The following is a 26,253-nucleotide window of genomic DNA, read 5'->3' on the forward strand; positions in this document are numbered from 1 at the left end:
TTGCGCCACCTAGCCGCTCTTAGAATGGGTTAAACCTATGCAAATCAGTTCTCTCAGTCTCAGTTTCTTCATTTGTTAAATGAGCGGGAGTTTAACAGCTCTAACAGCCTGCTCCTCAGATGAACAGAAGAGAGAAGATAGCAGCAGCAGCATCACCATCCACTGACAGTGCAGACTAGCCAGGGTAGCACAGCATAGGTTCTGCAGAGAGTAGTAGCACGGCTCCAGCCGGCCTGGGCAGGCACAGGCAAGGTAGCCCCCAAAGCGGCGCCTGTGCTGGCTCAGGGGCTGCACTTTGCTCCTCAGCTCTGGGGTAGAAGAGCGGTGGGGGTGGAGAAAGTTGATGAGTGGAAGGAAAGAGGGGCGTGGGGGGTGGGGGGGAGGTGTGCTCTATGTTTGGTGATGTCATTGCCAGTCCGCAAGCGGTGAAATTTAACACCGGCCGGATTTGCTCCTCCGAGTTGGCTCCTCTCCTCCCCAAAGAGAAGCAGCCGGCTGGGGCGGCACTCGGCTCTGAAAACCTCCTCCGCGCAGTTGCCACCAGCCCCCTTCCACGGACTTGATTGCTGTTGTAGTGTATGTGTGTGCATGTCTGTGTGTGTCTCTCAGTTCGGGCACTGGTTCCTTCCCCAGATTCAAGGACTTCCCCCACCCCTAATCTCCTTCCCTCCCCTCCCCTCTTCCCTCCTCCTAAGCCCAGTGCAGAGAACTCCCCTGGAGTCACAGAGTCGCCTTTGAACCACAAGTGAACTCCAGGGCTTGCTTGGTGTCGTGCGGCGCTCACTATAGATGCTGCCGTGCCGGCTGCGTTCCTTCTGCCCTGGACAGTGAGCTTGCTCTCGGTTCCCCTGGCTACTGGCCCTGAGGAGAGTCATTCCCTGGGGCTGTCAACCAGCTGTGAGAGTTCCCGACTCTGTTTAACTCCGATCGGGTGTTTTGTTTTTCCCTTGGATAGCTCGTAGAAAGTTTTGGTTTTTGTTCTGTTTTGAAGCATCCTTAGTTTTTCTTGTGATTCTTTCCCCCTTTTCATGGACAGTACCTGCATCTCCAGCAGTGTGGAGTTGGCTTCTGTTTTCGGTTAGCACTTCGCTGCTTGGACAGATGCATACAAATGCATTTAGGAGCCCACAGGACAAGGCTTGGAAAGGTCTTCCCCACGGCGATCACGATCACGTAAGTAGCAGCCCTCGCCCCGGGAGGCGTGGGGCAGGAGGGCAGGGGGGCAAGCAGACAGTCTCCAAGCTGGGTTCTTCCTGTGCGCCTGGAGGCGGTCTGCGTTCTGGCTCCCTGTCACTTTTTGGCTTGGGAGCCGGAGGGCAGCCGTGGCATTCCCCTTGTCTTTTCAATTTGTAAAATACCATGTTTGAAAGAGAGTTCTTCGCCAGAGGATATCTCAGACAGTTTATGTTAAACCCATCATTTGAGCGGGAGGAAAAGGGAATTGGCTCTGGTCCATGCAGGGAGATGCACCAGGCTCCCGTGGGCTTGCCTACATTTCCTCCACCCCAGTCACCCCCAAACATCTCCTTTCTCGATCCTCTCTTCTTATGTTCTCTCTCTTCCCTTACTCCTCTCTTCTTTCTTGCTTCTCTTGCTTCTCAGTCTATTCTCCCTCATCCTTTCCCCCCCCTCTATCTTTCTCCTCTCCTGTCTTATTTTCTTCTTTATATCTTTCCTTTCTCTTTTTTATTCCTCCCCTTTCTCTTCTTTCCTCTTTTTTCTTTCTCTCTTCTCTCCTCTTTCTCTTCTTGTTCTACTCTCTCCTTTCCTTCCCCCCCCCCGTCTCTCCTCCTTCTTGTCTTTCAGTCCCATCTTCCCTTTCTCTTATCTCCCCATTCCCTCCCTGCCCCTCTCCTTGCTGCTTTGTGCTTCTCTCTGTGACTGTGGATTCCCGTGCAGTTTCTGGCCCTAGTTTCCAAGTCCTTGTAGAAAGCGGCTCGAGGAGTGAGGCAGCGATATCCCAAGGAGGTCTGAACCGTGTTGTATTGGCTTTTGAGATGTAATCTGGAATCTACTTTTAGGGACTTGGGCAAAAGGTACTCACCTTAGGTCGCTAGAGGCAAAAGCACCAACTCGCTACATACTCTGCGCTCATGCTGTCATTTGGGACTTAGAGCTACTGGAGAAGGGGGGCGGATTAGGGGGAAGGGAGGAAGGAGGGCGGAGCTCAATACCCGGGCGAAATTGAAGGGGCCTGATGCAGTTGAATTACGGTGTCTCCCCGGGTTTGTTTTGTCGTTTTCTGAGTTTGCTGCCTCACCCTCGCCCACAGACCCTCTTGGACTGAAACGGGAGAGTGGCTAGGCAGCGTTCTTCTCAGTTCTCCTCGGAACAGGGTTTCTGTTGGATTGGGAATGTTGCAAACCAGTTTTTCTCGGCCATGCCATTTGTAACAAAGACGTAGTCCCTGCCGAAGGTTAACCGGAAGGGATGAGGGCAGACTTGTCGATGCTAGCGAACTCCCTAGGGTTCGTGAGGCTGTCAGATTGGGGGAGGGAGGGGCGAAGCTTGTGTATAAATCGAGAAATGTCCCTTCTTCAAGGGGGAAGCATGGATGTGTAAACCATGTACCGTATCTGTGGTGTTAAATAAAATAGCAGAGACCTGACCTGGGAGGATGGAGGTGCAAACCTTCTGTTTGCGCCTTTCACCTATTCCCAACATTTGCTCTTATTTTTAAAAACTTTGAGAGAAAGTTCCTACATCAGAGTGAAGAAAGAGAGACGGAGGTGGACACGAGGGGTTAAAGCGGTAGGAAGGGCGACTATTTTCAGAAGTTCATTTCCTAGAGAAACAGTTGTTTAAGATTTGTTGTTTTACAGTCCCATCTGATTCTTCATGATTCTATTTGGGATTTTCTTGGCAAAGATAATGGAGTGGTTTTCCATTTCCTACTGCAGCTCACTTTGCAGATGAGGAAACTGAGGCAAACAGGTTGCCCAGTGTTTGAGGTTGTATTTGAAATGGTCTCCCTGATCCCAGGTACAGCATCACCTAGCTGCTCTTTAAGAAAGGGGCTTCCTATGTAGTATTCACTCAGATCTGATAACTTCCAGCTGGAAGGGAACTGGGCACAGTTGATATCAAAGACAATCTTTTCAAGTATTTCTCTGTAGAGAACTTAATGGCAGGAAGTTGCCACTTTTGTTCCTATAACCCCAGTACCTACAGTGGCATGAGGCAGCTAGGCAGTAAAGTGAATAGAGAGCTGGGTCCAGAGGTAGGAAGACCTGAGTTCAAATTATTCCTCAGACACTTACTAGCTGTGTGACCCTGGGCAAGTCACCTAACACAGAGGCCTTGCTGTTCAATGAGGATAATGGTAGCACACAACTCCCAGGGTTGTTGTAAGGATCAAATCAAATATGTTTGTTAAGTTCTTGACACAGAGCCTAGTGCATAATAAATATTCTTTCCTTTCCTTTCTCCCATAGTGCCTGCTATCTAGTAGACAATAAATGATAGCTATTATGACACCTTCTCCTACCCTTTTCTGGGCCTCAGTTTCTCCTGTTTAAAATGAAAGGTCCCACTAAATGACCACTAAGGTCCTTCTGGGTTCTTAAATATGTTGTCCAGTTGTGGGATCAGAGGCCCCAGGTTCACAACTCATCTCTGATGCTTACTACTTGTGGGATCCTAGGTGAGTTTGGTTAAGCTCTTTGGACCTCAGTTTCCACATATAAGAACAATAAGGGGGATGAACTAAATGACCTCTGAGGTCTCTTCTAGGCCTAGATCTGTATCTTTTAATGATAGTTTCCTTTTGGAGATTTAAGGTTTGCAAAACACTTTACATACACAACTTATTTGACTACAATTCTGCAAGTAAGCATTATCCCCCCATTTAACAGGTTACAAATAAATACCCTGGCTTGGAGTAAGACTCAAGTTCAGTGGCTTAATGGGGTGGAAATGGGAGCAGATCAACATATGAAACAGATACTGGATTTTCTCAGCACTCTGGTGAGCTTCTATATGCCTGTCCCTTCTCAGGTAGAGTGTAAGTCTGACCAGGTCCTTTACTACTTCATTGGTAGGCAGGCATCTTACAGAATTTGCAGCTGGAGATGGACAAGGACCCTCTCATTCATGTTTACCCCCCAATGAGCCTGGACCCATACATAGGAGTTTCTCTAATCATAAGTGGAAGTTTCTTTGACCTTTTCATTTCCACAATGTCTTTGAATTACATTAACATTATTTAAGCAGCCCTGACTCCTTTTCTTTTTCCTCTTCTTTCTTTTCTTCTTCCTTCTCCTTCTCTTCTACTTCCCCTACTTCTTCTCTCTCACCTTTCCCCCCTCTTCTCTTTTGCTCCACCATCCATTTGCTCCTGGGGACACCCTGGAGCTACTAGCTGCCTAGTGTTTCTCTTTTCTAGTTTGACCAACTTCACGGATTAAAGCCATTCCTTCTGCTCCTGGTCTCTGTCTTGTCTGGTATTCACTCTCCTTCCAGACTCTCAGAGAAAAGGCCCTGCATAAATTCCTGGGCAGTTTGGGGTTTGTAAATTGGGTCCAGATGATTGGGGGGAGGGACTGGGAGGAAGAGAAACAAAATGATTTGAAAGGGGAACATCAGAGCAAAAATTGCAATTGCTTATAAAATAGGGAAAAACTTTATTGGGAAATTCAATGGGGAGGAAGACCCAGGTTAAGGGAAATAGAATTATTTATTTGCAAAATTTAGGTAAAGACTTATTCTGTTTCAACAGAGAAAAGAAGATAACACACACACATTCTCAAACTCTTTTTCATGTTTACAAAGAACAAGAAAGAATAAGCAGTAAGTGGCATTTCCTGGAGAAAGGTGAGGCAATTGTTCTGTAATATCACCTATGCTCTATCCCCAATTAATTACCTTTGATCTGGGGAACTAAATATTGGAAGAAGTGCCATCTTCCTTGAAGAAATGGAAGATGGGTTGAAAGCCATACCTAAAGGGCTGGAAGCTGGAAGTATCATGGAGAAACATGGGAGAAGCAACTAATGCTTAGGGTAAACCACTCAATTAAGCCCCAGGCTCCTTCCTGAAAGCTCTGAAGTTTTCATTTTCCATGGTACTTTTGCAAGGATGCCCTTGGGAGGGGAAAGAAAGCTTCATTTCATCACAGACCTGAACCCAGGCACCCAGAAAACACTTAGAGGGTGACTCATTTCAAATCTGCCCCTTTTAAAGCCATATTATATTTCCTGTCACTCTTTTTCAGCCATCTCCCCTACTGGGTAAGCCTGTAAAATTAGCAAAGAAGAAACAGTAGAACTAGAAGATTTTAGAGAAGTATAGGTCTAGAACTAGAAGAGCTCTTGGAGGCTTTCTAGTCTAACCTCTTGTTTTAGAGGAGCAACCTGGAGCTGCAAAAAAGAAGTTAATACAGTGCTTGGGCCATAGTAAGTACTATATAAAATGTAAACTATTACTATTAGTTTTATTAATTTACCCAAGGTCACATGGGTAATATGAACCAGACGTGACATTTGAAACCAGATCCTATGATTCTAGGAGCTTGGATGGGCCAGTGGACAAAGCACCAGGATCCAGGAGTTCAAATCCAGTCTCAGATATTTACTAGCTATGTGAGCATGGACAAGTCACTTAACCCTGCTTGCCTCAGTTTCCTCATCTCTAAAATTTGCCAAAGGAGGAAATGGCAAACCACTCTAGTGTCTCTGCCAATAAAACCCCAAATGGGGTCATGAAAGAGTTGGACATAACTGAAATGCTTGAAGAACAACAACCTCTGCCTCTGGAACTGGGTGCTTTCCATTGTACCTCACCACCTCCTCTTAAGTCTTAGACTTACTATTCCAATGGAATATCATAGAGGAGTATCTACCAGGCACAGTCTCCTGGTAATTGAAGGGTATCAGTGACAAAAGATGGAATGTTTTGAAGAAAGGCTCTATTTCCTAGCTGACACCCATTTCTATTTTCTAAAGTAACTTTGTGGTCTTTGTAGTCTAAATATGTGTTTACAGTAAAACAGTTTATGTGCAGGAGGAAATGTAGTTATTTATTTAAATGTAGGATTCTGCTCTGGCATGGGGGAGGCTGAATAAGTGCAGGTTTTATTCAGACTATGATTTAAGATACCTGGAAGCATAGGCTCCAAAATAAATTATGTCTAGGCCCTAACTAAAGGAAAGGGGAGGGTTACCTTATTTTCTTGGGTCTGGCTTCTGTTATCAGAGGATAACTCTATTCAAGGGGAATTGCAGTTATGGATTTAAAAAAAGCATACATACACATATTTATCACAGGCAATAGCAAGAACATGCAGCCTTTTCTAAGCCTTAGTTTTCCTTATCTATAAAAAGAGAGGATTGGCCTTGATGGCCTCTTGGCCCCTGAGGGCTCTTCTAACTTTTAATCCATGACCCTAAATCACTTAAACTTCCTGAGTTACTTTATCTGTAAAAGGCAGAGGTTGAAGTTTTTTTTAAAAAAGAGTTGGGGGGGGCAGCTTAAAGTAGCTCAGCACTAGACCTGGTGATGGGTGGTCCTGTGTTCAAATCCAGACTCAGACACTAGTTATGTGACCCTGAGCAAGTCACTTAACCCTATTTACCTCAGTTTTCTCATCTGTAAAATGAGCTAGAGAAGGAAATGCCAAATCTCTTCAGTGTCTTTGCAAAGAAAACCCCAGAAGGGGTCATAGTTTCAGACACAACTGAAAAACAACTAAATATCAACAAAAAATATCAAGACCCAGGTTAATTGGTTTAAAAGAAAGTCACTCCCCTCCATAAATGCACAGAAAATATTATCTAAATTTTATAGTTTCTCTCAGAATGATAAATAAAAGCAATGAGAAGAGTCAGCATCAAAAACCTGGAAAAAAGGAAGTACAGTGTTGCATGGGAGTCATTATCAGGTAGATAATTCCAACTGGACTCAAGGGGATTCCTTGAGTCCAGTTGTTGGAAGGGAGACTGAGAAACTGGGTGCCATCCTGGTAGCTGCCCTTGGAATGAAGGCCGATGCTTCTACCCATCAGAAGCCAGAGGCTCTCTGGGGTCTTAAATATGAACTTGGATCCCCAGTTCCCCCCAAACCCTCTCATTTATCATCTAATGCATTCAATGTGAATGATATTGAACTTGGATGTATTATTCCAAGACCCAAACCTCCAGGTTGTATGTTGAATGACTCTGTCATTTGATCTTATTTCTTGGTACAATAAGGGGGAAGTTTTTAGGATTTCTGAACTTGGTTCTGAGGAAGATCTCAAAGTTTTGAATGTGTGAGGGAAAGGACATTAATGATATAGTAGCCTTTTCCTCTGTAAAAGCCCACCCCAGTGGCTGAAATGACTCAAGATCTGTCTTGTCCCTGAGTTGCATTGTGACAAGTCTGTCAAAATCAGTGTCATGGACCAGAGTTGTCATTTTTACTACATTTTCCCTTTCCCTCTAATCAACTTCTTTTGGAATTGGTGTGATTTCTTTTAGGTTCTATGTTAATGTTTATACCTGATTTGGCCCACTTTGGGATTTCATAGACCAGAAATGTGATAATGAAATAAGTTGTTTATTTGCTCATTGAGAATTTAATGGAAAAAATTTTCTACCAAGTTTTTCAGCTAGACATGCTGTGAGAAGAAACTAAATACACGAGCAAAATATATTGTGATTAATTTGAGGCTCATACAATTCAATGGAAATAATGTACAGTAAAACTCTAAAATTTCTGCAGATTCTATTATTGAGTCAAATCATGTTTTCTGTCTCTATGGTGATCACATCTGCCTATAATTTTGTCATTGTTCTCTGACTGCAAGGAATTAACAGTCTTCTTATATTTGCAAAATTTTAGGGCTTAAATGGATTTTTGGAGATCATTAGGATAATATGATTTAAAACTGCAAGGGATGCATATACATATGAATGAAATACAAGGTGGTGGGTGAATATAGAGATTGGGATTTAATTAGCAAAGGAACTCCTGAGTGATGGAAGCCCTTTCTGAAGCAGATCAACTTCTCTGTAACTTAGAGGTTTAACAAATTCCCTTGGACATTGAAGGGTTGTGATTTGTCCAAGTATCCAGTAGGTACCACAGGTGAGACTTGAACCAAGGTCTTCCTATTTCTAAGGCTAACTATCCGTTGCCTCTCATGTGTGTATGTGTGTGTATGTGTGGTAGTTTATCCTGAAAGGGAGGTAGAATAGATATTTCTAGCCTCTTCCCCCCACTCTTCTCCACAGGAGATTTTCATTCATTTCATTTGAGATTACCACTCTGCTCTCTTCAGAAGAAGTGGGGTACAAGAGTAGAAAGTGTGCTCCCTTAAATGGTGTTTGGTGTTTGTTGAAGAGATGTGATCAAGTTTGAACTGAACTTCGATCACTTTGTCAATTTGGTAGAAGGAGAACCCCAAATTCTATATTTAATGTTTGACTCCTTCCCTACTTAACGCCAATTCCACAGTGAATATGCATAGAAAATTGCAAAGAAATTCTATTCAAATTGTAGCAAAACAGAAATCAGAGAAGGTCTACATAGGAGGATATATACCAGGCAATACAGAAGGAAGAAATTCCACTCAATCAAGAGAGAGAGAATCCTGGATTAGAACCAAGGGGAAACCCTCCAAAGTCCCTGGTGGAGCAAACTTGGGGTGGGGATGAGATGGAGACTGATAGCTTCTGGCACATCCTTCAGCAACTTCAAGTGGGATTGGCTTTGTCTATCTTCTCTCTTAAAGCTGGAAGCCAAGAGTGCTAGGAGCAGAGGGAGTGTCCTCAGAGGCATGGCCTGAAGAAGACTTGAAGCTTGAGGAGCCTTCTGTGGGGCTCACCCTGAAGAGTTCTGAAAGAGCTCTTGAAGGGAACTCTTATTTGGAGAGTCAAAAGAAAGACTTATGAGAACAGCAGCCCTTGCCTCTCATTCTGTATGCCCCACCCCACACACAGGGAAGGGTATTCATTTCTACCAATGAGGAGAGAGTCCCATGCCAATGGGCTTTGGAACATGGGATATACATACACACACAAACAGACACATGCTCCTCTGTCCAGCTGCCCAAAGTAAGCACTTCCTTCCTCCAATCTCAGTTAATTTGAGGGGGAGGAGGGCTCACAGACAGTTTAAATTTGCCCTCTGGGCATTCAAACTGAACACTCAAAGGCTGGTCTATGGGGGCACATGAAAACAAATACATACAAATAAAATGTCTACAGAATAAATTGGAGATAATCCACAGTGGAAGACTCAAGGATTAAGGGGAATGAGGAAATGCTTCTAGTAGAAAATGGGATTTTAGCCAGAACCTGATGGAAACCAGGGAAGGTAGGAGATGGAGATGAGGAGGGAGAGCATTCTAGGCCTGGGGGAGAGCCAGTGAACATGTCCAGAGTCAGGAGATGTATCTTAGTCTAGGAACAGCAAGGAGGTCATTGTTGCTGAATCTTGCATGTGGAGGGAAGTAAAATATATGGAAATTGGAAAGACAGAAAGGGATCAGAACAGTTTAAATACCAAATGGAGGATTTTATATTTTATTCTGAAGGTGACAGAGCAGCCCCAGAGTTTATAATCCTAGATGCTGGCTGTAAAAAACCCAAGTGTTCTCACCAAAGGACTTATTCTTCTCTTTGGGTTCTGGCAGAGGTGAGCAAAGTCAAACATTCCAGACCATAATATGTTCTCTGGCACTGTTATTTCTCATCTAGTGGCCAAATCAGAAGTCTTCACATTGGAACTTTGCCAAGGGTGAAATAATCATTAGATCTCCCATATTTTCTGGTTTTTGAAGCTTGGCAAATACTTTCCTTATAACAGCTCTAAGGCAGATAGTGCAAGTATCCTTAGCATTCCTCTCATGTGATGAGCCAGAGAGTGTGTGACTGGCCCCAGGTCACCCAAGGAACCACTGCCATTATTGGGACCCAAAGGTGGTCTAGTGAGTCCTAGTTCAATGCTCTTTCTGTAACACTCCAGGTGCAGATGGAACAGTCAAAGATTCCCTGAAGAGAGAGGGCAGTACAATGACTGTCTTTGCCCCCTTGGTTTATTTTATTTTATTTTATTTTTACTCTTGGTTGAATCTGAGTCCTTGATGTGAACCAAAGGAAAAGAAGGGAAGACTGTGCATGTCAGCCATCTCTCTCTACCTCTCCATTAGTCATGGAGTTTGCTACATAAGTACAATTATGTAAGGTATAGCCTCACTGATTTGTCATAATCTCTCGGGATCATGTGGATAAGTCCAGAGAAACAGCTATTTGACAAGCTCAGATTTTCTTGCCTGGAACTATGAATGAACTTGTCAGCATGTCTAGGGCAAGCTCATTTCTTTCCTGAGGTCATTGGCAGGGGGAGGTGCTGAGCCCTTTTCTTTCCCTTTGAGCTAGCTCTCCTGGTAAGCAGATGAGTGCTTATTGGGTTGCCTTTTTCCATCTGTCAACTCATGCGAGTGATTAAGGTTCCAGTCTGGGCCAGAGATACCTGGGGCAGGTGCTGCTTGTTCCCCTCCCCATATTCTGCTAAGGCAGCAGGATTCAGATGAGTTATCCCCTGATGATGGCAATGCTGGGCTTCTTGCCAGTCTGGCCCCTCTAGACTGTTCTATTTTAAAGCATGGAAATACAGAGCAGGAAGAAAGACAGCCTCCTGTCGCTGAAGACTCAAGCCCAGATTGGAATTCACCAGTCTAGCATGTGTCCCATAGGATTCACTTTAGATTAGTCAAAGATCATTCCAAAGAGCTTGCTCTCGAATCTTCATATCTTAGCCCCTGTAGATTTAATCTAAATTATTTAAATAATTTAATTTAATTAATTAGCTTTAATTAAATTAAATAATTCAAATAAAAATAAATTAAATTAATAAAGTACATAATTTAAATAAAGTAAAAATAAATAGATTTAAAAATTTAATATTAATAAAATAAGATTTAAATTAATATCAATAACTAAGTATTATATTTTATAAGATTAACTAGTAATAACTTAAGTAGAAGAAATAACAGAACAAAAGTAAAAAAAGCCTGAGTAAAAACATGTCTGTAAAATTTTCCTTACTGACTCTCACCCAACCTCCAAAACTCACCTTCCTGGGAACAGAGTGTGAGGGGGAGGAGCTACACAAAAATATATCCACCCTACATGTATTCACAAAGGGTTCACTCTCAGCATGAACATGCAAATGGAATGGTGGGTAAGAGACTCCTGGGGAGCAAATTCTGATTGCACACCTCAAATGTTGAGTTTACATGCAACTTAACTTGGGATGGTAGGAAAAGAAAAAAAATTCAAATATTTTGATTAATTATTTGAATATACTATTATATAAGGACTGTTGTTGTTCAGTTGTTTTAGTCGCAAACCCATTTGGAGTTTTCTTGGCAAAAGATACAAAGTGTTTTGTTATTTCCTTCTCCAGCTCATTCTAGAGATGAGAAAACTCAGACAAACAGGGTTAAGTGGCTTGCCCAAAGTCACAGAACTACTAAGTGTCTGAGGCTGGATTTGAACTCAAGTTCTTTCTGACTCCAGGCCTGACACTCAATCCACTATCCTCCTAACTGCCCCACATATCATATTAAGCTATATTAGATAAATATATATTATAGAACATTCCATATTGCATATAAAGACAATGATTGAAACTTAAATATGGTACATCTGTAGATAAAGAATCTTCTAAATGGATTGTCTTAGATGTCATTTTCTTTCAGATATTTTATATTAAATTCTTTTAAAGACCCCATGTTATAATTTTGCTATTGCTTTCATGAGAACTTTTCAACTGTGGGATGTCTGGATGACTTAGGTTTTGAGGCTTTGAAACGGATTCCCCATTATTAAGCCCACTATCAAAATTATGATAAGGAAGGGTCCTGGTCCAAAATTTTTATTTGGGTAACTGTATCTAAATTGCTTAACCAATGAATGAATCATCTTCAAAATAAATAAGAATTGTGCTCATCCTTTGATTTGTCTGGTTTTGTTCCACTGAATCGGAAGTTGCTAAAAAGGCTAGCATCATGAAAAAGAAGGAGAATGACATAGGGTAGGTAGACAATGATGATTTTGACATGCTGTGAAGATCCTGCCCCTGCCCCATTCATCGATACGAAACCCTGGATATGTCATATTATCTTTGGTGCTTCAGGTGACTCCATTGCTGCTTTGTGACCTGTTCAGAAGACCTTTCTAGCTTTTCTCTGATGTCCTCAAGTTTTCAGCTACTTCCCTTTTGGATATTGCTTTGAATTTATTTTTTTTATTCAGATGAATGCTTTATTTTCACTCCATCCCTTAACCAGATTGAAAGTTCCTTGAAGCCACTCAGTTTTTGTCTTTGTATCACCAGGAGATAACTCTTACACACAGTGATCAGTTTAACCATTTTTCAGTCAGGTCCAACTCTCTGTGTCCACATTTGGGACTTTCTTGGCAAAGGTACTGGAGTGGGTTGCCATTTCCTCTTCCTGCTTATTTTATAGATGAGAAACTGAGGCAAATAGGGATAAGTGACTTGCCCAAAGTCCCACAACTAAGTGTCTGAGGCCAGATTTGAACTCAGGAAGATGAATCTCTCTGACTCCAGGCTTCAGGTTCTATCAACTGAATCACTGAGCTGCCCACTTAACACATATAGGTATTTAATAAATGTTTGTTGAATTGAATTGATGCTCTCAGCCCATGTAATTACAGATCCTTTGTATTTGTCCCTTGTGCTAGAGGAGCAGTTCTCAAGCTTTTGGTCTCAGTACCCCATTACAACTCTTTTTTTTTTTTAGTTTTTAAAACATTATTTTATTTGGTCATTTTCATACATTGTTCATTGGAAACAGATCATTTTCTTTTCCTCCCCACCCCCCACCCCTTCTCTAGCCTACGAGCAATTTGTTTGGTTATCACATGTGTCCTTGCTCTGAACCCATTTCCTTGTTGTTGGTATTTGCATTAGGGTGCTCATTTAGCATCTTTCCTCGATCATGTCCCCTCATCTTCTGTAGTCAGGCAGTTGCTTTTCCTCGGTGTTTTTACTCCCTCAGTTTGTCCTCTGCTTGAGGATAGTTGGTTTTTTTTTCTCTCGGAGATTGCTGCAGGTTGTTCAGGGACATTGTAAAGCCATTGCTGGAGAAGTCCATTACCTTCTCTTGTACCACAATGTGTCAGTCTCTGTGTACAATGTTCTCCTGGTTCTGCTCCTCTCACTCTGCATCACTTCCTGGAGGTCGTTCCAGTCTCCATGGAATTCCTCCACTTTATTATTCCTTTGAGCACAATAGTATTCCATCACCAACATATACCACAGTTTGTTCAGCCACTCCCCAATCAAAGGGCATCCCGTCATTTTCCAATTTTTGGCCACCACAAAGAGCTCAGCTATGAATATTCTTGTACAAGTCTTTTTCCTTTTTATCTCTTTGGGGTACAGACCCAGCAGTGCTATGGCTGGATCAAAGGGCAGACAGTCTTTTATCACCCTTTGGGCATAGTTCCAAATTGCCCTCCAGAATGGTTGGATCAATTCACAACTCCACCAGCAATGAATTAATGTCCCATCTTTGCCACATCCCCTCCAGCATTCATTACTTTCCTTTGCTGTCATGTTAGCCAATCTGCTAGGTGTGAGGTGATACCTCAAAGTTGTTTTGATTTGCATCTCTCTGATTATAAGAGATCTAGAACACTTTTTCATGTGCTTATTAATAGTCTTGATTTCTTTAACTGAAAATTGCCTATTCATGTCCCTTGCCCATTTTTCAATTGGAGAATGGCTTGATTTTTTGTACAACTGGTTTAGCTCTTTATAGATTTGAGTAATTAGACCTTTGTCAGAGGTTTTTGTTATGAAGATTGTTTCCCAATTTGTTGCTTTCCTTCTAATTTTAGTGACATTGGTTTTGTTTGTACAAAATCTTTTTAATTTGATGTAGTCAAAATTATTTATTTTGCATTTTGTGACTCTTTCTAAGTCTTGCTTGGTTTTAAAATCTTTCCCTTCCCAAAGGTCTGACATGTATACTATTCTGTGTTCACCTAATTTACTTATAGTTTCCTTCTTTATATTCAAGTCATTCGCCCATTCTGAGTTTATCTTGGTGTAGGGTGTAAGGTGTTGATCCAAACCTAATCTCTCCCACACTGTCTTCCAATTTTCCCAGCAGTTTTTATGAAATAGTGGATTTTTGTCCCAAAAGCTGGGGTCTTTGGGTTTGTCAAAGACTGTCTTACTGAGGTCATTTACCCCAAGCCTATTCCACTGATCCTCCTTTCTGTCTCTTAGCCAGTACCAAATTGTTTTGATGACCACTGCTTTGTAATATAGTTTGAGATATGGGACTGCAAGGCCACCTTCCTTTGTATTTTTTTTTTCATTATTTCCCTGGATATCCTTGATCCTTTATTCTTCCAAATGAACTTTGTTATGTTTTTTTCTAAATCAGTGAAGAAATTTTTTGGAAGTTCCATGGGTATGGCACTAAATAGATAAGTATGGGTAGGATGGTCATTTTTACTATGTTGGCTCGTCCCACCCATGAGCAATCAATATTTTTCCAATTGTTTAGATCTAGTTTTAATTGTGTGGAGATTGTTTTGTAGTTGTTTTCATATAGTTCCTGTGTTTGTCTCGGGAGATAGATTCCTAAGTATTTTATATTGTTTCAGGTGACTTTAAATGGAATTTCTCTTTCTAATTCTTGCTGCTGAACTGGGAGATATATAGAAATGCTGATGACTTATGTGGGTTTATTTTGTATCCTGCAACTTTGCTAAAGTTGTTGATTATTTCAATTAGCTTTTTGGTTGAATCTCTAGGATTCTTTAAGTAAATCATCATATCATCCACAAAGAGTGACAGCTTGGTCTCCTCATTGCCAATTTTAATGCCTTCAATTTCTTTTTCTTCTCTAATTGCTACTGCTAGTGTTTCTAGTACAATATTAAATAATAAAGGTGATAATGGGCATCCTTGTTTGACTCCTGATCTTACTGGGAAGGCTTCTAGTTTATCCCCATTGCAGATGATGTTTGCTGATAGTTTTAGGTATATGCTGTTTATTATTTTTAGGAAAGGCTCTTCTATTCCTATACTTTCTAGTGTTTTCAATAGGAATGGGTTTTGTATTTTGTCAAAGGCTTTTTCTGCATCTATTGAGATAATCATGTGATTTTTGTCGGTTTGCTTGTTTATATGGTCAATTATGTGGATGGTTTTCCTAATAGTGAACCATCCTTGCATTCCTGGTATGAATCCTACCTGATCGTAGTGAACCCCATTACAACTTTTGAAAAATTATTGAGGCCCCCCAAAAGTTGTTTACTATCTATCAATAGGTTATATCTATTAATATTTATCATAGAAATTAAGACTGCCAAATCTTAACAGCATTTTAAATTACTTCATTAAAATTAACAATAATAAATCCATTTCATGTAACTATAAATAACATTTTATGAAAAACTATATTTTAATAAACAAAACATTTAGAGAGAAGAATGGAATGATTTTACATAGTTTTGGAAATCTCTTTAATGTTTGGCTTAATATAAGACAGCTGGATTTTCCTATCTGCTTCTGCATTTAATATGTTACAATATGTCCTTTTGGTTGAAGTATATGAAGAAAATCTGACCTCAAACAGATATGTAGTTGGAAAAGAGAGCAGTCTTTTAATGGGCAAATAACATCTTAGTATTATTATGAAAATAAGTTTTGACCTCTGGTACCAGCTTAAGGAGTCTGGAGTCCCCCAGAATTCCACAGATTGTGCTTTGAGAATACTTGCTCCAGAGAATCAAGGTGAAAACATGCTACTGAGTAGGAAATGTGCCAAAAATCCTTCTTTCCAACATACCAGGGGCTCAATAAATACTATAAATTGGTCCATTGCTTTAGTAAAGTGGTTGGTGACATTTGCAAAGTAATCCAATTTTGGGTAGGGCATGTTACATATCTCTAAATAAGAATAAAAATGCTCCATGTTCCAATCCATCTCAGGAAGATACTAGTCCATAACCCATTCTCATCCTCATCTGGAGTATTTTCCACTCTTTTATTACTACTTGTTCGCTCTTTGTCCATCCCTCCACTTTTTGAAATAAGCATTAACCAAATCAGCATATCATACTGTTTCAATCACCATCCCATTCCATCACCATTTCTCTGATTAGCAGACCAAAACAACTTTCATTGACTCCTATTCCTCTTTATGCCTTTTTTTCTGGTACTAAAATGCATCCTCCTTAAGACCACATACTACTCACTTTGGCATTTGCATGCCTAACACTTAACATATTGCTAGTTTTATAGTTAATAACAAATAGATTTTTATAAAATTATTCATTGATGGAGGGATACTGACCGTAGTAATGCCCAGTGTTGTAGATTGATTCCTGACATAGAGACATTCTCTAACTTTGTCGGAGATTGAATGTATATCTCTTTCCACAAAGTCCCTAAAGCATCCTATGCAAACAGCACTGGCTTTTCTTTTTTAAAATTTTAATTTATTTATTTATTAGTTTATTACATTAAAATTCTCAGTTACTTCCCTCTACCATTTTACCTCAGTTTCCTTATATGTAAAATGAGCTGGAGAAGAAAATGGCAAACCCCTTCAGTAACTTTGCTAGGAAAATCCCCAAATGGGGTTCCAAAGTATTGAACATGCCTGAAAAGCAACCAAACAACAATAAATTCTTAGAGGCAGAGGGGAGGGAATACATAATGGCAGCAGGTGATGGAGAGTTTTGTATGGGAAATGACAAATAGATAAATTTGATGGGGCCATAGAGCACTTTATTGACTGGGAGAAGTAACATGAGAATGATCTGGAAGCAAAGGTCGGAACCAAATTGTGGAAGATTTTAAGTGCCAGAGAAAGGAATTTACATTTTATTTCCAAGTCCATGTGGAACCATGGAAGCATCTTGAGCAAGGAACCAATGAGGTCAATTCAATTATTTTGTGACTTTATAAAATGGAATCACTATAGCACAAAGAGAAACTACCCAATCTCTGAAGTCAAGTTGTTTATTCAATGGAGTAGCATTTGGTTTGCCTTAATTAGTCTACTCATAAAAATAACAGAATCTCTAGAGTTGGAAGGGATCTTGGGATTCACTTATCTCAACTCTTTTCTCTTTGGAAAGAAGAAAGAATACCTTCTGTAACATTACTAACAGGGAATCATCCATCATTTTCTTAAGCACTTCTGATGATGGGGAATTCACTAAGTAATGTTCTATTCTATTTTTGTGCCCTTCTAATTGTTCAAAAATAGTTTCCTATACTCTTCTAAACTCCACCTTTCTCAGGCTTTTTACCCATTGGTTTTGTGTCCTCTGACAGAACAGAGAACAAATCTAATCCCTCTGCCCCATGACCTTTCAACTATTTAAAAACAACTATAATCTTATCTCCAGGCTAAACATCCACAGTTCCTTCAATTGTCCCTCAAATACCATCCTGTCTGCCTTCCTTGGGATATGTTCTACTTTGTTAGTTTGTCTCTATAAAAGTGCAGTATCCAAATGAAAGACATTCCAGTTGTAGGCTGACTTAGAGCAGAGTTTGGCAACACATGTTGGTGTGATCTTTTCTTAAGATCCTTCCTGATTCCCTCCAGGAGCTTTGGTACCTTCCATTCACCTCAATCACCTTAGCTATATTATGTATCTGAGGGGCACCTTGGCATGGGGGAGAAAGACAATGTCTTAAACTTGGGGATACCTGGTTCATGTTCTATCCTGACCCAAAATGACTATGTGAACTTACGCAAAACACTCAATATCTCTCTGTGCACCAGATAACTTTTTAAGGCAGGGGTTGCCAAACTATGGCTCATGGGCCAAGTCCATCCCTCCATCTGTTTTCATATAGCCCATCTGTATTGTAATATGAAAATATTATTATCATCTCTCCAGCCATACAAAAACACGAGGTGGACTAGATTTGGCCCAGAGTTTGCTGACCTACCCAAAAGGTTATAAATAGCATTTCAAGGACCAATCCTACACATGAAGTTTCCTTTGAGACTTCCCAATATTGATGAAACCATGACTAGTTCTAATCAAACCAAAAAATATTATGGATGCACAGGTTGCTTCTCCAGAGAGAATGTGAGCACCTCGAGGTCAGGAATGATTGCAATAATGAGATAATAACTCAAAAGTGCTTAGTACAATGTCTGGCACATATAAATGGTAGCTATTATTATGATGGTTTTTGTATTACCAATCCTATTACAGAAGTTGGCAATTTGTGGACTCAGTCCCTTGTGGGGTCTTTTCAGGCTCTAGCTGTATGATTGTGATTGAGGGATTCCTTGATTTAGTCATGATTCTTATGTGATTTTAATGTTTTTATGTTAAATCAACTTTTTACTTGTTTTACCTTTTTGTTTTACTTCTTTGTTTACTTGTTTTTACTTGTATGAAAGCTAGATTTTGTGTAAGTCCTAACCAGGTTGAGTTTCTTGATTTCCTCTATCTCCTTTTCTTTTAGATTTTTCTCTGTCATTTCTAATTTATCTTTTAAGTCTTCCATTTGTTTGTGCTGTTCTGACTGATTATCATGGAGGTAACTAGCTATTTCACGTAGTTCTATATTAATGCACTTCTGTCTGATTGTCTCCCCTATCCTGTCCTTTCACAGTTGATATTTTGGATGAATACATTTATACCTAGATATTCAATATATTAATATTAACATATTATATTTTAAATAATAATTATTGATTATTATATAATATTACATAATACAATGTATTAATATATTATATTTAATATTTTGACATTTTGTTATTAAACATATTGATATTAAATATAAATGCAGTATAATATTAAATATTAAATTAATATTATAAAAATAATTCATATAATGTTTGTGCACTAAATAGAATTTTAATATATAAATATAAAACAATATACATATTATATATGTTACTATTTAATTCTATATATTAATATATTTATACCTATATATTTAATCTTATTGGATCTGGCCTATTGTTTTAATCACTCAGTAACTCTGTGGATCCAGGTTCTGTTGCCTGGATAATTAGCTATCCCTTCGAGCTTTGTAGTAATTTGCATGATAAATATATAATATTTAATATAATAAAATAAATATAATAATAAAATATAAATCATATATTATGATAATATAAATAAAAATACAATGTGTCGTACTATATTTATATATAACATCATATATTATATAATAATAAAATTTTAAATTTTAAAATTAAAATAAATAGAATAAATAAAATAAAAAACAAAATATATGTAATAAAATACATATACACATACACATACATCCGTCTCTCTCTCTATTGTCTCTCTCTGTCTCTGTCTGTCTCTCTCCCTTCATATATATATACATATGTATGTATATATAAATAAAGCACCTACCTAGGCATTTAAGTAGATAAAAGTTCTGGACCCAAAGTCAGGAAGACCTAAGTTCAAATCCTGCTTCAGATACTTACTAGTTAGCTATGTGACTCTAGGCAAGTCATTACTTCCATCAACATGGAAATCTAGAAATCTCCAGTTTATTTAGAGGGTATAATGTTGACCCTCAAACTAAAGAAACTGGAGATTTCTAGATTTCCACATTGACACTTCTCTCTGCCTCAGTTTCTTCATCTGTAAAATAATGACAGTAGCACCTACCTCACAGAATTGTTATGAGATTCAGATGAAATAAGATGTAGAGGAGCATTTGGCAAACTTTAAAGCACTATACAAATGCTAGCTAGTATTATAGTTATTATGGAAGGGCCCATTTCCTTTCTACTTCTGCATTAGATTTTTTAACTGTAGTTCTTAGACTAAATATTTGACCAAGAAATAATAATTCTTTCCCCCATTTTTTTTCTTTTTCAGGAAAGCCCCGCTCCTTTTTCTTGCACTATGTGTCATAGCAAGTACTGGACAAGTCCAAGACCAAGGTGAGAAGGTTTCCTTGTTGCTTGTTTGGTTCTATAAAGCATTGGCTGCCAAAGAGGAGACAGAAGCACATGAGTTTTGGTCATCATGGCCTAAATGCCTCCCTGCAGAAACTAACTATGAAACTAACAATGAAAACATTCCAGGGAGTACAGTGTGAATGTGAGGGTAAAATAATGAAATTTGGAGGGAGAAGGGGGGGGGGGGAGTGACCTTTTCTGAGTTACTCAGATCTTCCATCTGAGAAATTGCTTACATTTTTAAGCAAAGGCCCTATAAAAGAGAATTCTCATATAGTGAAAAAGCTCTGATTGTGACCTCACAGTCTGTGGGCGTTCTTGGGGGTGGCCTCCTGGGACAGAGTTACCTTTGCACTTCTGGAGACAACACAGGCACATAAGAAATGCTCAGTCTGGATTTGCATCATTAAGAACCAAAATGAAATTTGCATACTAGTGGGTTTGGAGTTTTCCTTATTTCAGATGCAGATGCTAGTCAGAAAAGAGTTCTGTATTTCTGGTTTGTATGTTTGTCCTTGCCCTCTGCTGGTTGTGGTCCTTTGGTGGGGGAAGGAGGTGGCTGATGGGGGAGGGGAGGATTTGATTACCCAGAAACTTCTAGTAGATTTGCAGAAATGAGAATAACATGGGTTGGCATGACTGCCTCCTTTGCTACCCTATTAGCTGATCTTTCAGAAATCACAGTAATATAAGACCAGAGATAAAGAACTGAAAGGGATCTTAGTGGCCAGCAAGTCCAACCCTTTTATTTTATAGATGAGGAAACTAGAGCACAAGGAAATTAAGGGACTAAAGTTCATTACACTTTACCAGATGTATTTTCTTTTGTGTGTGACTGACAAATATGCCCCCAAATACCTCATCTTACAGTGAAACAGCTAGTGGGCACAGTGAATAGAGCAATGAATTTATTTAAATCCTTTCTTAGACAGTTATTAGCTTTGGGACCCTGGGTAAGTCAATTGACTTCTCTCAGACTCATTTTCCACTTCTGTAAAATAATAGCTCCTACCTTACAAGGTTATTGTGAAGATCAAATGAGAAGATACATGTAAAGCCCTTTGCAAGTCATAAGATTATATTAATATGAGTTATTATTTTCATTATTATTATAATGAAATAAGTGATTTCCATTCCAGACCACTTAATCTTCCCCTTATGGTCTGGCTGTCCAAAAAAAAAAGAAAGATTTTTTGGAAGAGCAGACCAGAACAGAATCTCTATGATTATATCTTACTTGGCTTTATTGCCTAATTCATTTTCTTTTTTTTTAATCTCCTACCTTCTGTCTTAGAATCAATATTGATTCTTAGTATTCTAAGAATGCTCGGATTCTAAGAGAGAAGAACAGTAAGGGCTAGGCACTGGTGGGGTAAGTAACTTGCCTAGCTAGGAAGTGTCTGAGACTAGATTTGAACCCAAGATCTCTCATCTCTAAACCTGGCTCTCAAATCCACTGAGCCACCTGGCTACCCCCTACCTTATTCATTTTCAAAAGACAATTATAATCAAACAATGGCCAAGGTGGTTGGGGGCTCTTTTGATGCTGATAGTCTCTGGCATTAAAAATTATGTATAAGACTTAATTATATTTTATTTACTACATAGAGAAGTATTTGCTTATCTCAGAGATGTTAGATCCATTTAAAAAATACACGAGAAAATGAATTTTTAAAGGGATATTTTCTTGAGGCTTTTGTTTAAACCTCTGCCATTTCCTCATGCCCCACCCCTTCTCCCAGAAGTCTCCTCTGCAGCAGAGTAGCACAGTTAAGCCAAATAAATCAGCTATTACCCAGGGCTCAAGCCTGGGTTTTGTATGAGATTCTCCTCCTTGGTGGAGACATAACTTCTACAACACAAGGATCATGTCAACTACTTGATGCTTCATTCTTTGCCTATTGCTACCACTTTTGTTGGTCTCCTGATTCATAATTGATCATTGAACAGATCTGAGCACTGAAGTCTTCCATTTTCCTTTACGTCCCTGGGGTCATCATGTTCCTATTGATTTTCCTTGGTATAATTTCCTATAAGATTTCCCAACCAAAGAGGAACCTTTTTTGGAGACATACCCTTCTGGGTTACCAGTGCTTATTTGCCATTTGTGAGCTCTTTTCTGACCTCTTATGCCAATTTCTTGAAGTTGTGCTCTTAGCCCACTTGTAAACAAAGATTTAGAAGAAGCACAAAATAATGGGAAGAAGACTGGCCTGAGAATTAGGAAGACTTGGATTCAAATCTTGCCTTAGACATTTACTTGCTATGTGACTTTGAGCAAATCATGCAATGTCTTTGTAGTTCTATTTTCTTATGATATAAAATGGTAGTTGGGGTGGGAATGTGTGCAGTGAGCTCAGATGACCTTTAAGCTCTCTTCTAGCTCTAAAACTATAATCCTGTGATAGTTTTGCAGTCCCAGATTTTACTTCCATTAGGCAACTTTACTAACTCTCGCAAACCTAAAGATGTATTTGGCCTCAGTCTTCTTCTTACTGACAATTGATGGAAACAAACCACCAAAAAATGTGATCTGATTGAAATGCAAAATCCCTTCAGTCCATCAGATCAGATAGCTTCTTGTAGACACATCCTTATATATAAGGGAGAGAGATTCAAATCCTAGCACTGCTGTTTATAAACTGGCAACTTTGGGCCAGCCATTTGATGCTATTTCACTTTAGTTGATTCATCTTTAAAATAGAGGCAGCTAGGTCTGGAGATAGGAGGTCCTGGATTCAAATCTAGTCTCAGACACTTTCACCTAGTCCTTACTGCTCTTCTACCTTGGAGCCAATACTCAGTATTGATTCTAAGACAGAAGGTAAGAATTTTAAAAAGTAAAAGCAAATCAAATGAAATCTAGATATTCTCCTAGAGGACTCCTGAGTTCTCTTCTAACTCTAGCTCTATGATGTTATGATCCTGAGTCAGCTGAGGCACAGTGAAAAACTGTGTGGTTGATAAAGAGAGGCAATATTGTTCTGCTATGATTGTGTAGGATAGCCAGAGTTTTCTTTCCAATGTGGGCAAAAAAATCACAAAATTGTAGTCTATTCTGTCTTAAAAAGTCATAGTAGTACAAACTTGCTACCTCAATTCCCAGAGAAACTGAGTCTGGGAGACCTCTGGGGCTTGGGGGTTCTAAGCTGCAGTGGGCTAAACATACCAGGTGTCTGCTCTGTGTTTAGCATTACATTGAGCACCTGAGAGGAGGGAGGAGTGGTCCAGCTCAGGTTGAAAATGGAGTAATCAAAGCTCCCATACTTATTAGAATAGAACCAGGCCAATGAGAAATCATTCCATTTCCAGCCTGGGAAAGAGAGGGAGCCCTGGTCTTAACAACAAATCGTATCATCCCTTTTACAGTATATCTTTAAAGTTTTTTGCTTAATGATCTCTAGCGAGGAGAGGATCTCCTACATCTTGCGGCAGCTCATTCCCTGTTTGAGCAGCTCTAACTGTTAGGAATCAAACCTATGTGCTTCTTTGTAATTTTCAAGGACCATTCCTCATTCTGTCCCCTGGAGCCAAACCAAATAAATCAGACTCAGAGCCAAACCAAATAAATCAAACTCCATCCTCCCCATGATTCTCTTATCTTAAAGAGTCACACATTTTCTCTCGGTCCTTATTTCACTATTTGTCCAATAATAAAAGTAATCTCTTCTTATTTAGCAATATGGGGAATACTTGGAAATTGATCTACAGTTCAATATCAGATCTTATTTTTTCACTTAGGAAACATACAATATTCATTCTATTTGTATTTAGTTTTAAATTTTCATTTAATTTTATTAATTTTTAAATTAATTATATTTTATTGGCTGTAGAGATTCATTAATTCTTCTTTATTCAAACACTTTATGGTGATACACAAGAACTCAGCTGTGAGGGGGCTGAATTTTAAAATCATATGCCCATCTTGGGCTAAGGAAAAAAAATGGATTTAGAGTTAAAAGGACCTGAATTCTGTTCCTGGCTTTGCTACTTACTAGCTTAGATGATCTTGGCTAATTGACTTAGCCTTCTGGGTCCTTAGTTTCCTTATCTGTAAAACGAGATGGGAATTGAACTCTATGACCATTGTGGTTTCTCTAGTTCTAAATCCCATAACACGTGACTTCCATGCTTGTCAGCTTTTGGTGCTAATGTCACATAAATTGAACCATTAAACATGTACTGGCCTTGGTGGCTTTGTACCCATTCTCTCGTCGCTCTTGATTACCAGGCTTCCTGTGACATGATTGAATATTTCTGTTAGAAGTGACAAGGTAGTAAGCCTATTGATAGAATAGTCCTGTTAGTAGAGCCCGCCCGCCCCTTGATGTCAGAGTCTAAGAGCTGAGCCATGGGGGCCATCTACTGCTGCCCATCTTGAGAGTCGGCTCACTGAGGTTATCAGTCTAGTGGGAGATAGACCTCTCCACTTGTAGTCTGATCAACTGCCAGAACCACAGAAACTAAAGTACACTCATTACCAGTGCAGTGATTAGTAAACTGCCCCTCTTGTTACGTGTATACACACTGAATGTTAGGTAGTATAAAAATTAAATCTCTACATATAATATTTCTATTATTAGAGATTTAATTTTTACAGTAGGCACTTCAGCTTTTGGCTAATTGCACATTTAGCTTGCCTGTGCTCCTTGGACAGCAGGATTCTAATTTAAGGGTCCATCAGTGGTCTTCTTGTGCTATTAGAGACAGATAGCCCTTCTGAAGAGTTCTTAGCACAGTGCCTGGCATATAGGCGGTGCTTAATAAGTGTTTAGTGCCTGAGTCAAATTTCCTTTTATTAGTGGAGACCCTGCGATATGTGATGAATCTAGAGATTTTTCTGAGGCTGAATGCTTGATTTCAGCAATGATTATGTGCCTACTATTTTCAAACTATTTTGCTAGTCTTTGGGGATATAGAACTAGAAATAAGAAATGTATCTTGTCATAAAAGAGAATATAATCTAATAAAGGGGTTATTATCAGATTTCTCATCTCCCCAGCCTTTTAGAGTCATGCTTTTGGGCTACCCCCAGCAATAAGGATTTGAAGGCAACATGAAGTACTGGATAGAGTAATGGATTTGGATTCAAGAAGAACTAGGTTCAAATACTGCCTCAGATATGTACTGTTTGTGTGACCTTGAGCAAGTCACAACTCTGGGCTTCACTTTTCTCATCTGTAAAACTGAATGGGTTTGGGTGAATGACGAACAAGATGGCTTCTAAAGTCCATTTCAGCTCAAAATCTTTGAACTTATACTTAGAAAAAAAGATCAGTATTTCAATTTCATATTTTGTTTTTTATTTCAATTTATTTTTAATTCCTACTTATAAAGGGGACAGTATTTCAACTTTATGATCCAAGATCAAATGCCATATGTACAAATGAGAGGTCCAGTTAGAGTTGTTATTCAGTCAGATTAGTTGTGTTTGACTCTTCATTCTCTTTTTGGGTTTTCTTGGTAAAGATACTGGACTGGTTTGCCATTTCCTTCTTCAGCTCATTTTAGAGATGAAGAAACTGAGGCAAACACAGTAAAGTGACTTACACAGGGTCATATAGATATTAAGTGTCTGAGGATGGATTCAAACTCACAAAGATGAATCTTCCTGAATTCATGTCTGGCCCTTTATCCACTGAGCCATCTAGATGATCCCCAGTTAAAGAACTAAGAAAAATTTGTGGATGGAAAGATCACTTTAAACTGGAGGGCCTGGGGAATGCTTTGTGATGGAGGTGGCATCAGTATTAGTCCTTGAAGGAACAGAGGGATTTTAAAAGGCAAAGGTAACTAAGAAGCAAATTACATTTCTGTTTGAACAAAGGCATAGAAAGGAGAGGAAAAAACATACATGAGGAACTACAGCTGCTCTGTAAAGGAGAATAGTGAGGTAAATCTAGAAAGGTAAGTCAGAGCTAGTTCAAATTGGGTCTTGAATGCCAAAATAAGGATAATCTGATATTACTTTTTTAAAAAATTAAAACCCTTACCTTCCATCTTGGAATCAATACTGTGTATTGGTTCCAAGGCAGAAGAGTGGTAAGGGCTAGGCAATGGGGGCCAAGTGACTTGCCCAGGGTCACAGAGCTGGGAAGTGTCTGAGGCCAGATTTGAACCTAGGACCTCTAGGCCTGGTTCTCAATCCACTGAGCCACCCAGCTGTGCCCTCTGACACTACTCTTGTTAGACAAGAGATAGGAGGAAAGTAGAAGAATGAATGGACCATGGCCATTTTCTGGTCCTCCTGAAACTTAAACTATTAAAAGCTTATTCAGATTTAGGGACTTCAAAGTTTCAGCATATTATTTCCT

The 26,253-nt window shown here is 39.4% G+C and overlaps 1 protein-coding gene across 2 annotated transcripts in view; it reads left to right on the top strand.

Annotated features, from left to right (window-relative positions):
• The first annotated feature begins 375 nt into the window (after positions 1-375).
• COL24A1 (collagen type XXIV alpha 1 chain) overlaps positions 376-26,253 on the top strand; it is a 399,913-nt gene continuing 374,035 nt past the window's right edge. Inside the window, exons 1-3 of one of the 2 annotated variants that reach the window (XM_007480591.3) lie at positions 376-576; positions 1,037-1,173; positions 19,857-19,921. In XM_007480591.3, coding sequence (XP_007480653.1) covers positions 1,112-1,173; positions 19,857-19,921 — 127 coding nt within the window. In that variant the 5' untranslated portion in view covers positions 376-576; positions 1,037-1,111. Of the gene's footprint in view, positions 577-683; positions 1,174-19,856; positions 19,922-26,253 lie in introns of those variants that run through there. The other variant, XM_056815400.1, reaches the window with a different exon arrangement.

Source organism: Monodelphis domestica, chromosome 2 (assembly GCF_027887165.1).
Source record: "Monodelphis domestica isolate mMonDom1 chromosome 2, mMonDom1.pri, whole genome shotgun sequence".
Lineage (NCBI taxonomy): Eukaryota > Metazoa > Chordata > Mammalia > Didelphimorphia > Didelphidae > Monodelphis > Monodelphis domestica.